At 42.6% G+C, this 17,100-nt stretch overlaps 1 protein-coding gene across 1 annotated transcript in view; it reads right to left on the bottom strand.

Moving 5' to 3' along the window:
• septin9b (septin 9b) overlaps positions 1-17,100 on the bottom strand; it is a 128,033-nt gene that overhangs the window by 14,937 nt on the left and 95,996 nt on the right. Inside the window, 4 exon segments of the mRNA XM_084318539.1 lie at positions 638-755; positions 10,751-10,915; positions 11,969-12,050; positions 12,321-12,449. Coding sequence (XP_084174665.1) covers positions 638-755; positions 10,751-10,915; positions 11,969-12,050; positions 12,321-12,449 — 494 coding nt within the window.

Below are 17,100 nucleotides of genomic sequence, written 5' to 3' on the forward strand. Positions count from 1 at the left end.
ACATATTCCTTTTGTTTTGGTCACGTCGATCTGTTTGACACACATGCCTGCAGAAGTCAATCCACAGTAACCGTACAGATAATAACCAATCTGTCCATTTAAAACGATGTAATAGTGGACATACTGACCAGGAAAAACAAGGCCACAAATGAGCCGCGTAAAAGTGCTATTAGTCCTGAACATGCATTGTTACGTCGATACAAAAACTACAGTTTCTAGCCCCTTGAAGTCAACAGAGTTCATGCCTTGAAATGTACCACACAGTAAAAAAAGAAAACATCTTGGGAACTTGGCAGTGCTGCGGACTCTCTCTCTCTCTCTCTCTCTCTCTCTGGTAATGAAGGGCTCGCCTGCTCTGCTGGCAGATGGGCCAGAGGTTCTCTTGGTAAGAGAAGAGTTCTGGAACACTGTACCATAAATAAATAGGTCTTTAAATGCTTCCTTCTGGACCAGACATGACTTTTGAAGTGCTGGGGTTATATATCTCTCTCTCTCTCTCACTCTCTCTCCAGGATGAGTACAGCGCAGTTTTTTCCAGACAAGTTCCGTTTGTGAACTCAAGGTGCGCACACACATTTAAAACACCTTTACCACCCAAAAACCCAACAACAAACACACACACACACACACGTCTCACCGTCTGTTTGAAATGGTCCCGCTCCTCCAGCGTGAGTGTGTCGGCCTTGGCGATGACCGGGACGATGTTGACCACTTTACTGAGACGCCTCATGAACTCCACATCCAGGGGCCTCAGACTGCAGGGGACACACCCAGGAACAGAGGTCAGAGGTCAGACAGACACACCCAGGAACAGAGGTCAGAGGTCAGACAGACACACCCAGGGACAGAGGTCAGAGGTCAGACAGACACACCCAGGAACAGAGGTCAGAGGTCAGACAGACACACCCAGGAACAGAGGTCAGACAGACACACCCAGGAACAGAGGTCAGAGGTCAGACAGAGAGTCAACTAAGTTCAAAGAATATACATACATAAAATGTTTAACGCTGCCTAACCCTTTCACTACCACACTACCAAATGGTTAACCCTTTCACTGCGACAAACAGTTAACGGTTAACCGTCTGTAGTGTGGTAGTGAAAGGGTTAATTTGACCACCAGGTCAGCAACAGTTTGATTCACCTCTGGGCTGTCAGTCATGCTGGTGTTTTGCTCCCTTTGTTTGGTTTAAACCTGCACCTCGACCAGCGTTTGACCCACGAGTCTGTGCTTTGTTTGGTTGAAAGCTGTACCTCGACCAGTGTTTGACCCACGAGTCTGTGCTTTGTTTGGTTGAAAGCTGTACCTCGACCAGTGTTTGACCCACGAGTCTGTGCTTTGTTTGGTTGAAAGCTGTACCTCGACCAGTGTTTGACCCATGAGTCTGTGCTTTGTTTGGTTGAAACCTGTACCTCGACCAGTGTTTGACCCACGAGTCTGTGCTTTGCCAGCATGAAAGGCAGCAGCAGTGCTTGATTTGAACCAAGGGCAGTATTTCTGAGGAGTGAGTTTAAAAGACCTCTTCAACTCATTATACCAGGACATATGTGAAATAAAATACAACTTTGCTCCTTTAAGTTTGCCGTTATAGAGGGATGTGAGCGGGGATGGACCTCGACAATTCACTAACTAACCCACCTGGGTTATTAGGCTGCCATCTCCATATCATTAGGACCAATTCAAACTCGGGCTGCTGAGGACAATTTTGCACTATAGCACGGGCCAGTATTTTACATATGCACCATAAACTATGCACCATGAACTATGCACCATAAACTATGCACCATGAACTATGCACCATGAACTATGCACCATAAACTATGCACCATGAACTATGGACCATGGGGTGGAACCCTTTTTGGCCCAGGTCACCAGGTCTTCACTACAAAAGGATCCTCGCGAAACAAAGGAAACAAAGGAAGTATTCTAAATGTAGTACAAGGGACATGTGGAGCCACTGGAAGAATGCATACCGTGTCCACAGAGCAAAGTCACATGATTTTAAGATATAGATGCCATAAGGCAGAATAACCACTAGGGGGAAATCATGCTCTATTGCTTTATATTCAGGTTAATAAATATTATATACATTTCTCTTCTGGTCATAATTGATAGTCACTGTCCTTATTAAAACAATTGCAGCCGTTTCTTTCTCACATTTAAAAAAAAAAAAAATTTTACCCTTTAACATTTTTGTCCAACTATGTAATTTGTTCAATTATTTCTCTTAAAATAGTATAAATCATCATCATCGTATCATAGCATGAGTCAACATCCAACGGTATTGTGTAATCATATAGTAGCCTTTATCAGACTGCAACAGTAAAATGTAAGTTATGGCAAACGTTATGTTGTTGTCAAAGCAGCTGCAACACCCCCCCCCCCCCCCCCCCCCCCCCCCAAGGCCCAGTCTCCAATAGCAGCAGTGGCTGTAATTATCCCTGGTAAAACAATAGGCTAATAAATGTCCCAATTACCCTGTCCATCCAAACTGTCCCTTCTGCTACACCCCACCCCTTCTCTCTCTCTCTCTCTCTCTCTCTCTCCCTCTCGCACTGCCTGTGGTTGCCTCTCTAGACCCCCCCCCTATGTGATCCTGTTGGCCCTTCAGTTAGCCCCAGCCATGCCACTAGGGCAGCCTGGTGCAGAGACGTCACCCGGGGCAGCAGCTGCAGAGGCTGGCTGGGGGCCTCCAGAGAGAACGACTGACTGACACATCGCTACATGTCTACCATAGAACAACACAGGGAGAGTACACATGAACAAGCAGAGGAGGGAGGGAGGGAGGGAGGGAGGGAGGGGAGAGAGAGAGAAAGAGAGGTGGGGGGTGCAGTCTGGCTAATGTCACATAAATACCGGTACAGCTGAGACATTTCATGCTATGTGTGTTGATGTGTTCTACCACACGTTGGCATACAGTCAAAGGAAGTGACGGAGAGAAGGAAAAAGAGGGAGCTAGGAGAGAGAGAGAGAGAGAGAGAGAGAGAGAGAGAGAGAGAGAGAGAGAGAGAGAGAGAGAGAGAGAGAGAGAGAGAGAGAGAGAGAAGAGAGAGCTCAGTTCTTTCTCTGTGTGGTCTTTGTTATGTAATGTATACTTTTATTTTTATTTTTTTAATCCTCATGGGGAAATCCGTCCTCTGCCTGTGACCCATCCTAACTATTTAGGAGCCGTGGGCAGCCACCCAGTGCAGCGCCCGGGGACCAACTCCAGCTGTAATGCCAGTACCTTGGTCAAGGGCTATGGCAGGAGTATTATACAGTACCTACAGTACAGTAGCATCCATGTCTTTTGTGGTGTAGGGGGGGGAGCCAGAGTATCAGGAGGAAACCCATGCAAGCACCTTCTTGCTGTGAGGCAACAGTGCTGCTAACCACTGCACCACTGTGCTGGATGTGTTATACCCCCAGGTTCTATCCTGACCTCAGCTGTGTGTGTGTGTGGGGGGGGTGATACAGCGTGTACACACACACACACGCGCACACACACACACACACACGTGCATTAAATGTGTGTCATTGGCATGCATAACTGACGTGGACTACATATGCACAGCTGCAAGAATATTCAATTTAATGTCCATGCGAACCATTGTATTGCATGCACGAGTGGATATACATGCCAAGACATGTCATGTGTGCACATGTATTCTCACACACCACCATATGTTACATGCACATAAACAACAAACATGGACACATGCGCATGCAGTTGTCCTGGTTCTTGGCTTCAGAGCAAAATGGTAGTCGTATATCTACAAATTGAGCACTAAGCCGTCAGGAACGAGCCTCTGGAAGTTGCACTGTGGTCAAAATGGGAGCTACCAAGGCCATGCAAAATTAATTGTTTGGTTCCGGTTGCCGACCGACCCTGCCGATTTAGGTGCGACCCAAATTTATTTTATGAGTTAAAAAAATAATTAAAAATCAAATTTCTTTTCATTTTTTTTACAATAAAGTTTAGTTAAATCTTAGTAAAAAAGTGCAGTCCATGTCAATAATGAGAATATATAAAAAGCAAGTATTTCACTATATTTGCACAACTCTCTGACGTCAGGATATTTAGTGAGTAGTATTTATTTAGGGGTGGCATTTTTAATACTACTACCTTTGTACATTGTACTTTTGTAGTACAGTGTCTTTGTATTTTAACTAAGGCTGTCAAAGTTAACGCGGTATTAATGCGTTATCGCCCGATTCTATTAACGCCACTATTTCTTTTAACTCACGATTAACTTTTAAGAAAAAGAAAATATATATATATATTTTTTTTTCTTTTTTATTTATTTCTTTTTTTAACTAGACTTCATTCAGGTGTATTATTGATGCTCTCATTGATACTATGTTTGTTTCTGAAGTGTGTGCGTGTGTGTGAGATATATATACAGAGAGAGAAAGGGGTGAGAGAGATGAGGAAGGGGCAAGAGAGAAAGAGAGCTGGGAGAGTGTGTGAGAGAGAGAGGGGGGGTGTGTGATTACTGAGCCTTTGTGTGGGTGAATGTAACAAGTTCCTAATGTTTTCTTTCCCCTATTATTTCATGCACACTTTATTCATTAACACATCCTGCGCCATAAACGTCGTACAACGTGTTTCAAGGTCATGCTAATTCTGCCATTCCACGGCGTACAACGTTATTGAGATCATATTTAATTTTTTCGCCATGTTATTCATAATTCCCTCATGGAGCCTGGTCTGATGCAGTGGGAGCCTGCACAACTCTGCAACACTTCAATACTGCCGCCTGGTGGATGATCGGCGAGTTACAACCGGAAATGGATCTCTGGAGATCTCCGTGTACCTGGCAAATGCGTCCGGCACTCACATATTGTTACGGGACTCTAGACACACGTCTGTGTGTAGCGATCGCTGCCATAACGCAATAATCTATATGATTTGGGCGTTTATTATGATTATACAAACCGGAAATGGATTTAGGAGATCGCTGTCAAATAAGTGGGATCTTTTTCCTCCAGTCTCATCGGCGAACGATAAGAGGACGCTGACGTCATTTTCAGCGTGAGTGTTTATTATTATAAATGCAAACTGCTCTGATCAATATATCACCCAGACTACATAAAGCATTTACTGACGATCACGGAATTATAAACGACCCCCCCCCGTTCATCTGCGCATGATAAGTCATAACGTTTAGGATCATGTACAGTTGACATTTTTTATATAGCGTGTATCGCCAACAAACGGCAGTTGATAATCTATTATGAGTGTATGCCTATAACTCACGTTCTAGGAATTACTGCAGAAAACGATAAAAACATTTATATTCTAGACGGTATTTTCGTTTGAATCTATGAATGAAAAAGTATAACGTTCCTACATCCTGAACGATAGATAATCGATGTTGAATGGGCCATAGTAATGTCAATTTAGCAATACAATTTAAAAAGTTATAGCCCTGCAAAGAAGGTAAACATCTCCATAGGCTTCGACTTGTGGCAGTGATCATACATTGATGGATAGAAGCGTGGCAGGGAATGTGTTAAGGTAGATAAAAAATTAATCATTTTTAAATGCGATTAATTTGTGATTAATCGCGAGTTAACTATGGACAATCATGAGATTAAATATTTTAATCGATTGACAGCACAAATTTTAACCTTTAGTATTATGGATATTAAACATGCTGGCAGAGTACATGCATCCATGTTGTTGTGAACATTTTTATTAAATAAAAGAATTCCCTATCCATAGTCACCGTGGGAAAAAATTAAATAAAAAATTAAATTAAATAAATTCCCTACCTACCCATGGCCTTAACTGACAACCAACAGGAACCAAAGTTACCAAACCATTTATTTTGTTAGGCCCAAGTGGTGTAGAGGGGTGACCACAATGCAGACAGCACTCCTTCCCTTTCCGCTCTCCTCTTTAATACATTTGAAACCACCCCTTGGTAAAACAAAGTCCAAGTGCAACATTGTCCAGGGTAACCAATAGTTGTTCTCAGGAAGACTTATTTCCTGAGCTAAGAGGACAGCCCGGGGGAAATAACATGGCCAACTTTGCCATTATCAAAAATGGCCACTGCGACCAGGGCTGGTTCACCTCCGTTGATTGATTGATTGAAAATTTTATTAACAGCGTTGAGTGCCGTTTATCTCAAAACGCACAAGCAACTAAAAAGAAACCTTGGAGCAAATTGCTGACATGTAAAATAGATCAGAACCGTTAATACATTGAAATGGTTGCTCGAGATGTGTCACAAAAAAAAAGCAGCACAACAATAAAATCTGATATCTTCACTAGTGATGTCTTTCTCGTGGGCCATATGGGAAGGATGCAGGGGAACCCACCACCTCCTAATAGACAGTCTCCTCCCCACCGCATGTATATATTCCCTCCCCGCCGTATGTATATTCCCCTCCCACCCACCCACCCCCTCCTAATGTACAGTCCCCTCCCCATCATATGTATATACTCTGTCAGGATCTAGGGGTAACAGTACTGTATATTTGAATACCGCCTATGTCACAAATGTATCAGTACTAAATACCTATATGTCCCTATGCCATAAATGTCATGTATGTTATGTATGTCATAAATGTCTATATGAATTGAAAATGGGGGACCCTGATGGAAACAAGACAAACGTCTTTCTCAGGTCTGCATCCCCTTAACAATTGTATGTATTGAGCCGTACTGTACTGTACCCATTCTGCAATCTGTTAAATAAAGTTTTCATTCATTCATTCATTCAACCATCTAGAAACATGGCTTTGGCATTGTGTCGGCGTAATTGGGAACAGGCCTGCATTTCAAACCTCAACTGCAGGATACGTTATTTGTGTGAGAAATGAAAAAGGGGGGAAATAAAGAGAAGGAAAAGAATAAAGAATAGAGGGCTGTTTGACGAGAGTTATTCCAGAACGTTCTTTTCTCTCTAGGGTTACGGGAAGATCTATGGTGGAGATATTTACCTACTATAATGTATGTTCCGTGGAGCCTAATCTGCAGCACTGCATGTGTGTGTGTGTGTATTTGTCTGTACAGAATGCGTATGTGTGTGTGTGTGTGTGTGTGTGTGTGTGTGTGTGTGTGTGTGTGTGTGTGTGTGTGTGTGTGTGTGTGTGCATTGAGTGTGTGTCAATGTCTATGAAAATGCACCCGAGGACACACGCTCATCATTATTAAGTCATACAAATTGCAGACTTTAGAGAAAATTACCCTAATCATGAACAAAGCAGCAGCAATGTGGTCTTTATTATACAGGCATTAGGAACGTGTGCCTGAGTAAACGTCATGAAAACGAACCAAATAGCCTCCACCTGGATGTTTAACAAGATACACACGCTGCTGAGATAATGTAAGGATACAGCCAGCAGTGGACATCTTTGTTTCTAGAAAATCTTGACTCAAAACACACGGTACAGATTACAGGTTACAGGAAAACAACCTACATGACATGACAACATGAAAACAGCCCACATGACAACATGATACACATGAAAACAGCCCACATGACAACATGATACACATGAAAACAGCCCACATGACAACATGATACACATGAAAACAGCCCACATGACATGATACACATGAAAACAGCCCACATGACATGATACACATGAAAACAGCCCACATGATATGATACACATGAAAACAGCCCACATGACAACATGATACACATGAAAACAGGCCACATGACAACATGATACACATGAAAACAGGCCACATGACATGATACACATGAAAACAGCCCACATGACATGATACACATGAAAACAGCCCACGTGACATGATACACATGAAAACAGCCCACATGACAACATGATACACATGAAAACAGCCCACATGATATGATACACATGAAAACAGCCCACATGACAACATGATACACATGAAAACAGCCCACATGATATGATACACATGAAAACAGCCCACATGATATGATACACATGAAAACAGCCCACATGATATGACACACATGAAAACAGCCCACATGATATGACACACATGAAAACAGCCCACATGACATGATACACATGAAAACAGCCCACATGATATGATACACATGAAAACAGCCCACATGACAACATGATACACATGAAAACAGCCCACATGACAACATGATACACATGAAAACAGCCCACATGATATGATACACATGAAAACAGCCCACATGATATGATACACATGAAAACAGCCCACATGATATGATACACATGAAAACAGCCCACATGATATGATACACATGAAAACAGCCCACATGATATGATACACATGAAAACAGCCCACATGATATGACACACATGAAAACAGCCCACATGATATGACACACATGAAAACAGCCCACATGACATGATACACATGAAAACAGCCCACATGACAACATGATACACATGAAAACAGCCCACATGACAACATGATACACATGAAAACAGCCCACATGACAACATGATACACATGAAAACAGCCCACATGACAACATGATACACATGAAAACAGCCCACATGACATGATACACATGAAAACAGCCCACATGACAACATGATACACATGAAAACAGCCCACATGACATGATACACATGAAAACAGCCCACATGACATGATACACATGAAAACAACCTATACATGATTATTACCGACATATAATCAGGCAAAACTATTTAAATGTCTGTCTCATTAAAGGGGAACTATCTTATAAATGGCCTTTTTGAGTGTTTAGCATTGTTTCCTAGCTATGTGAACTTATATTAATATGATCTATGTCTCAAAATTCTCATATTGGCGCATTCTTCCAATTCTCCTCTCACAATATTCACCCTCACTGAACTGAGTCATTTGAAAATGTGCCCTATATGTGATGTCATAAAGACACCGCTGCATGTTAATGTTCAGGCGGGGCCGGCCCGGCGCAGTGGTTTAGGAGCCCAGGCTCAAAACAGCTCGAGATCTTGAGGTAGAAAAATGCTGTTTTTGAGGACTTGATTAGAAATACAAAACAATGAATAAAAAAAATATATATATTACAGAGGTGTTCCATAGACTCACAGGAATTGTGTAAAAGTGCCCAAATAGTGAAAGAAATAGTAAAATAGTTCCCCTTTAAAGGGGAGAGGCATAGTGTGCCTAAGGGGAAATAGATACAGCAATATATTGTGATATTTTGTGTGCTAATATTATTATTATATCGATACAATGATGGCAAGTATCGATATTTTATATATATATCGCAATATTGTGACTCTAGTATCATGATGATTCTCTACATGTGCCCCATAAAAGCCCTGTGTGTGAGCTCTTTACACCCTGCTTCAGACCCGTTAGCAAAACCACAATATAAAGATAAAAAAATAAATACACATATAATATCGATAATCTAGCGTTTATTTGAAAACGTTTCATAAATAGGCCGAAAAATTACAACGTGTTTTGTGTATTCCAGTAAATGGCGATTTTCACGGATTTTTCTGGAATCACTAGAAATCTTCAAAACTATACTCGTATTCAAAACGGTATAAAACGTACTGTTTTGTACTGATGAAAAACAATCCGTTTCGTACATGTTGACTGCAAGCAAGTCATTGATAAGCAACGGGCGTATTAGACACATAGCCATAATATAAGATATAGTTTATTATCCCACTAAAATCATACTAGTATCCCACTAAAATCATACTAGTATCCCACTAAAATCTACTAGTATTCCACTAAAATCATACTAGTATCCCATCCCACTAAAATCATACTACTATCCCACAAAAATCCTACTAGTATCCCACTAAAATCATACTAGTATCCCACTAAAATCATACTAGTATGCATTTTTTACTTAATTTGTCTCTCAGAAGATCCCTGGAGAGGACTCCCATAGTGACACCTCAGTGTCTCCAGTATCAGTTCCACATGTGGTTTCAAGACGAGGGAGATAGCGGGAGAATGAGGGAAGATGGGGGAACCGGTGATAAAGAAGGAAGTGTTAAGGAGCTGCAGACAGACGATGGCTCAGGGGAGATTCCAACATTCTCTGCAGATGTGGTAGAAACTAGTGCTACAATAATTACTATTCTCATGATGTGTTTTGCCATGCAATATGGCATAGTTGCCACAGTTTATTGTCATTTAATGATAATCACCTGCTATTTGATTACAATCGCCCGTTTGCGACTAAGATGTCTGTCTTCTTCTGGAACATACTGTAAGTGGGTGCTACATCACCGTGGTGTGTGTGTGTGTGTGTGAGTTACTACATAGTATACTGTATATCTATGGTCCACACATGCATGTTTGTGCACATTTGAATATGCACAATATGCTGCATGCGTTAATCCACGAGTGTCCACATGTGTGCATGTGTGTGTGCGTGCATTCGTCTTTTATACCAATGACAACCAACCGTTCTTGTGGGGACATTTTGGGATGAGGACCTTCAGTCCTCAGCTAAAAGATGACCCCATTGAGCTGTGCAAGCTTCAGCAAGGGTCCTCAGAAGTATAGTAATGTCAAAATGTCAGGCGTGTTACTGCCCGGTTCGGCCGTTTGAGCAGGTTCCCGGTTTCAGAGCGGAAAACGGATATGCATTAATATATTTTTTCTTCTTTCCCTGCCAACCTGCCGGGAAAGAGGACCTCCAGGCTCTCTGCTCACCGTGGTTGAGACGGTGCTTCACGCCGGATTTACAGAAGCACAGTGGGGGTCCTCTTTCCATGCCAACAGATCTTTGGGTTCACGTATCTCGGGCTACAAACAGACAACGCTGAGATACTCGGACGGCCCTCACAAGTATAGATAAACATGTGTGCGCGCGTGTGCGCGTGTGTGTGTGTGTATGTGTAGGTGGTATGAAGTATATGCAACAGTGAACCCTGGAGTCCGGAATCCTCTTCTTCCTGTTGATGTTAATCTCCTCCTGCAGGTAGGCTTCATACTGGTCGTTGATGAACTTCATGATGGGCTGCCAGCTGTTGGAGAGAGACGACATGCTACTGTCAATGTATTTCACAACAGGAATGAATACAGAGACAACATGCTACTGTCAATGTATTTCACAACAGGAATGAATACAGAGACAACATGCTACTGTCAATGTATTTCACAACAGGAATTAATACAGATAGAGACTACATGCACAATTGTTTCATTCATATTTTATTTTTTCCAGAGTGAAGTTATGATATAACAACCCTGACTTCACAAAATCTGCAGCCACGTACGTGCATTCACAAGGGGGCGTGGCTGTGTGTGTATTATGATCAGGGGCGGACCTTCCTACAGGCGATATAGGCGGTCGCCTAGGGGGCGCCAAAAAACAAAAAAAAGTTTTTTTTAATTTCTCTTTAATTTTTTTTTTTTTATTTTAATTTTTTTTTTTTTTTTGTCTGTGCAGTTTTGGCGCACCCCTCTATATCTGCAACCATTATTTTTACATAAAAAAATTCTAACATAAGGGAAAATGAGCCAAAAATCTAAAACGGTCGGTCGGTCTGAGCCTCAGCTTTAGGTGTTCACAGTCAGAACATGCTAGAGCGCTGTGCATTGATGGGTATCGGTCAAGTGTTTATAGAATTGAGCGTTGAGGAAAGAAAGACTAACGTTAGAGAACTATGAAGAGGCAAAAGCCATAAAAAAAAAATTACAAAAAAAAAAAATTACAAAAAAAAATCTTTTTTTGGGGGGCGGGGGGGGGGGGGGGGTGGGGGGGGGCGCAGTGGTGAATCTCGCCTAGGGCGCCAAATGTGCTAGGTCCGCCCCTGATTATGATCCAGCTTTCCACAAAGTTTGTCCATGTTATGTGAATCTGTTTAGAAGGTATGCACCTTTTTGCCATAGGCCGCCACCCACCCACCCACCCACCCACCCACCCACCCACACACACACACACAACTAGAGAAGGGTAGGGAGTTTTGTGGACCAACCAACAAACAACCTGTAGAGCTGCTGGTCACAGCTAATAAAATGCAACATAATAATAGGTGTAGCCAATAACAGTTTTTTCTCTTGCATCGTTTACTCACCAGTTCTCATTGTTGATCTGATCCCCAAAGCCTGGGGTGTCAATCACTGTTAGTTTCATCCTCACACCCTTCTCCTCAATATCTGGACAAAAAGGAGTGATATAGTCATAGGTTTTGGTCATGTTATAAAATGCTCCTCTTTGTGCCAGAAATGAACAATTTACCCATCTCAAGCCCGCCCTCTTTTCTTGATCTAATTGGAGGATCAAGAAAAGAGGGCAGGGCTCGAGGTACATTCTACAGTACACATACAAGGAAATATTCAGTAATGTGTATATTAATATTCAGTAATGAAAAAAAAACTTGCATTTCCAACTTTGTGAATAATAACAATAACAATAATAATCTCTACCATGACTGATGGACTTGATCTCGATGGTCTTTGGGATCCTCCCCTCTGGGTCGGGCTGTACCGACTTACGGCTCACCTTGGACTTAAACAGAGTGTTCATCAAGGTAGACTTCCCCAGACCACTCTGCCCTGCTCAGAAAACACACACACACACACACACACACACACACACACACACACACACACACACACACACACACACACACACACACACACACACACACACACACACACACACACACACACACACACACACACACACACACACACACACACACACACACACACACACACACACACACACACACACACACACACACACACACACACACACACACACATTAGGAGACTGGACACATACTGTAGTCATACACACATGAATTTGTTTTAACCATACATAGTCACAGATGAGGGGTCATGGTGTTGGTCCTGAGGGGTCCTGGGGTGGGGGAAGAAATGTCTTTTGTAATGTATTTTGTAATGCATGTGGCAATATCATTTTATATTCTGTTTTTATTATTTCTATTTTCTATTTTATCTCTATCTTCATTCTATATTATTTATACTGATTTAATTTAATTGTCGTCATTGTAATCATTATTGTTGAAGTACTGTCCTGTGATGTCTTGTGTATTATTATTATTACTACTGTATTGCATGTATTTTTTTTCTATGTGAAAATAAAAAGAATAAAAAATGTGATCACAAAAAACTCACAGATGTAACTCTCACAAGAAGCTCCTGACCCGAAATAGTGACATCACATAATGCTCACATAATGGGACATAATGTATAGATTCAAAGTGTGTGTGTGTTTTAACCCTTTCACCACCGCACTACCAAACGGTTAACCCTTTCACTGCGACAATACACAGAAGGCCTTTCACTGCCACACGACAGCCGGTTTGACCGTCGGTTGTGTGATAGTAAAGGGTTAACCTTCTGTCGTTAATTGACCATGACCACAGCAGGACAGCTGTGCGAGGTCAGAACAGCCTGCTGTGGGGGCCATAGAGGGGCAGATGTACAGACCGCACACACACACACACACAACCTCTTTCACTCCCTCCATCCCTATTGCCACACACTCATCCCAGTGTTCCACCCTGTCTCCCATCTACCCCGCCCTCCCCGGGCACCCGTCAGCTGTTCTGACATGGGCCATGTGTGGCACCCTGCCAAGCGCTGCTAGGACAGTTGTGCCACCCAGGGCAGCATGGGTCCCTCTCCTTCTCACTTGCTCATTCATACTCAACACACACACACACACACAAACTGACTCAGGATACACACACACACATCTCCCCACCCAGGCAGTGATCTGGAAAGGTCAATAGGTCACCTGGCTCATGCATGTCATGGTGGTATTCTCAGGGGACACAACCAGGAAGACCTTTCACACACTGAGTCACAGAGGGACATGCGGTACTGATGGTCGTACGGATTGCTTGTCTGAGGAGCAATGTAGAACAGATGTGGACAGAATACCTACTGCTGGGGGTCATGTACACGGCCCGGGGTACAGTGCCTGTAGTGTGGCAACTGACGAGGCATTGTTAGTGATGCTCACAAGATCAATGGGTCGACATTCGTTTGACCAGATTACTTCACATGAATAATGTAAACAACTACTACTGTGCTCCACATTTTGACTACCAACTTCATCTCTCAAATTCAATGCCTTTGGAATCTAGGCCAAAATATTAGATATCTGTAAACTTATAATCAGGCAGAACTATTTAAATGTCTGTCTCGTTAAAGGGGAGAGGCATCGTGTGCCTAATGGGGGAATAGATACAGCAATATAGTGATATTTTGTGTGGCAATCTTTTTTTTGTATCCACTTTTTCTCCCCATTTTTCTATTTTTCTCCCATCCCAATTTCGTATTTCCAATTCTTCCCTCCCCTGTCTTGAACGTTGCTAGACTATGCCTCCCAGGTCGGTTGTAGTGAGGACAGAAGCCTTGCATCACGTGTCCCCTCCGGTACACGAGGAGGCAGCCTGTCGCATCTTTTCGCCGCAGCAGCTCGAACTCTGTGGCGAGGAGTAACGCGTGGGAGGCTCACGCTGCCCCCGTCACTTCCTGCTTCCGTCGCACCGGCGTCACCAAACCGACCTGTAGGAGTCGCTGTCCACAACGTCCAATCCCCACCCACCGGCTTTCCCACCCTCTAACACTTGCCAATTGTGTTAGTATGAACGACCGGCCAGCCGGTAGCAACGCCAAGAGCTGGGCTTGAACCCAGCGTATCCTGCGTTAGAGGCGAGCGCCTTGCCCACTGCGCCAATCAGCCGCCCTTTGTGTGCCAATATTATATATATATATATTATATCGATACAATGATGGCAAGTATTGATGTTTTATATATGAGAATATCAATAAAAAAAGTTTATCTTTGACTGTGAATAACACCATGCTAAAATTGACCAGACATGAAAAATCTAAGCAAATTAATAAATGGAAGATGATTAAACAGAAGGTTTTGTAGATAAAGTACTGAATTCTGCCATCCGGACACATGCAATTTGAAATATGATTATAGAATATCAGGCATAAAATGGTTATGCAATTAAAATGTGATTAATTAGATTAATTAATTACAAATCCTGTAATTAATTAGATAAAAAAATGTAATCGCCTGACAGCACTAGTTAAAACGCTTACCTCCTTGTTCTTCTGTGTTCTACTTTTGTTTGATAAGGCTGCTGTGGTGAAGTAGATGGTCGTTTCCATGGTAGCTCATTTGATGACAATTCATCAGCAGCAGATGATGATGGCGGAAGTAAGCGTTTTAAGTACAGATGGGGCTATAAAAATGGATTTTTACAACACTGTGGTGAGTTTTCTTCTCAGTCTTTCTTTCCAGACTATATATAATATGACAACGCAGAGTAAGTTTGCTTGGTGCGTGATTGAGAATTGTGAAATATGAGGAAATGTGCGAGTACATACAGAGATTGTTCAATGTTCTCTACGGTCCAGATATGCGCAAGCTGGTTGCTACTTGTAACTAATAAAACGACCTGCATCCAAAGAGAACCTGCCCATTTGACAAAAGGACCCGCTGCTACAATCCCTTCTGCCTCCGAAATCTAGTTTGATAAAGTCAAGTCAAGTTAAGTCAGTTTTATTTATATAGCACATTTCTAAGCAGCGGCAGCTGGCACCAAAGTGCTTCACAGGCAGGTTGATAAAAGAAAAATATTACGATGCAAGATATAAAATAAAAAAACACAGTGTTGTGAAGGGCCAGATTAAACCGAATATATATATTTATTTATATATATATATTTAATTGTATTTGTATATTCTCTAATATTCCCTGATATCCCTTGTATATTCCTTGTACAATATGCATTGAATATCCATTCTAGCCTACTGAACATCCCATAATAGTCTCCATTCTACTATTGGTCGAGACCTTGGTGCCAGGCTGCCATACCCCCCAGACCCAGTTCAAACGTACCGCTCAACATGTACGAACAAGTCCTAGTTCCGCGTAGGAATCTGGCTACCGCACCACTAATGGGACTATTTGTTCATAGTGCGTATATATACTGCGCTACTAAAGTAGGACTTCCTTTTCAGTCCAGTTTCTTACCCTCCAATAGAGTCACAGACGTAAAGCCTCCCCGCGACGCCACGTGTGGGAGTAAGGCCAAGTTCGGCCTACCATCGGTATTGAGACATCGTGTATATTAATATTTGAATAGTCATATTTGGCACTATATCGTCGAGTTGGACGTAGTCTATTAAGCTAATAATAGTCTGTTAATATATAGTGCTTCGTGCGGTGAGAATACTACCGTAGTCAGCACCCCATCGTTTCGGGCAGAGAACTGGCTGTTTATCCAGGATGATCGACCCCATGTGAGATTGCACCCGAGGAGCCCCAGAGCCGACGAGCGAGTGGACCTGTATACCGGATTATTCTACCGACGACAGCCCGCCTTCCCAGGCACGGATTATGCTTTGTATACGTTGATTATTCCATGGATAAAGACCCCCGACACTGCCGTGTGATGGAACCCCCCCCCCCCCCTGGAGAGGACGCAAGGTGAGGAGACGCTCTGCAAGACGAGGTCGCTTCACGTCTCTCCCCCGTGGACCGGAGGACGCCGGCTCACAGAGAGTCCACCTGCTTTCATCTGTGGTCCAAGGATCGCCGGCGCATTGAATGGCACTACAGTGGGTTCACCTGTGATACCCTTGGCCGGATGAGGCAGCCGGACTCTACCCCCCCCCCCCTTCCTACTCCTGTCGGCTTACAAGCGACCGGATTAACCCCCCCCCTAGTGTATCCAGTCTATAATCATTAAAGTATCATTGCTGTTATTCCTTAACTATTCCAGGTCGTATATGTACCACCTGCGCCTTCAGAGATTGGACATTCTCTATTGATATACCGACGAATACTCTTGCCATAAAAGTGCATACTAATTCCCATTCATAAATGTGATTGATTTGATTAAGTGCTTGCTCTACACACCATCGCTGTGTAGAAATAAAGACCTATTTCTAATTCGTACATTTGTGTTGGATCCGTTTCATCTACGTGACAGTGTTCATCATAATATATTTATGCCGAGTACTGGGTGGCCGAATATTAAGTACAAAGGTAGTGGTAGTAAGTATCATATCTAGTAATACAGTCAGGGAATTGTACCCCTCAGTTACACACAGTAAAACAATGAATGTAATAAAAACAGGTAGGACACAGAAAGCAAAGAAGATAAAAAGATAAAAAGGGCCAGGGCCTAGTGGTGATTAAGTGGGG

Source organism: Notolepis coatsorum, assembly GCF_963971535.1.
Source record: "Notolepis coatsorum genome assembly, chromosome: 7".
Lineage (NCBI taxonomy): Eukaryota > Metazoa > Chordata > Actinopteri > Aulopiformes > Paralepididae > Notolepis > Notolepis coatsorum.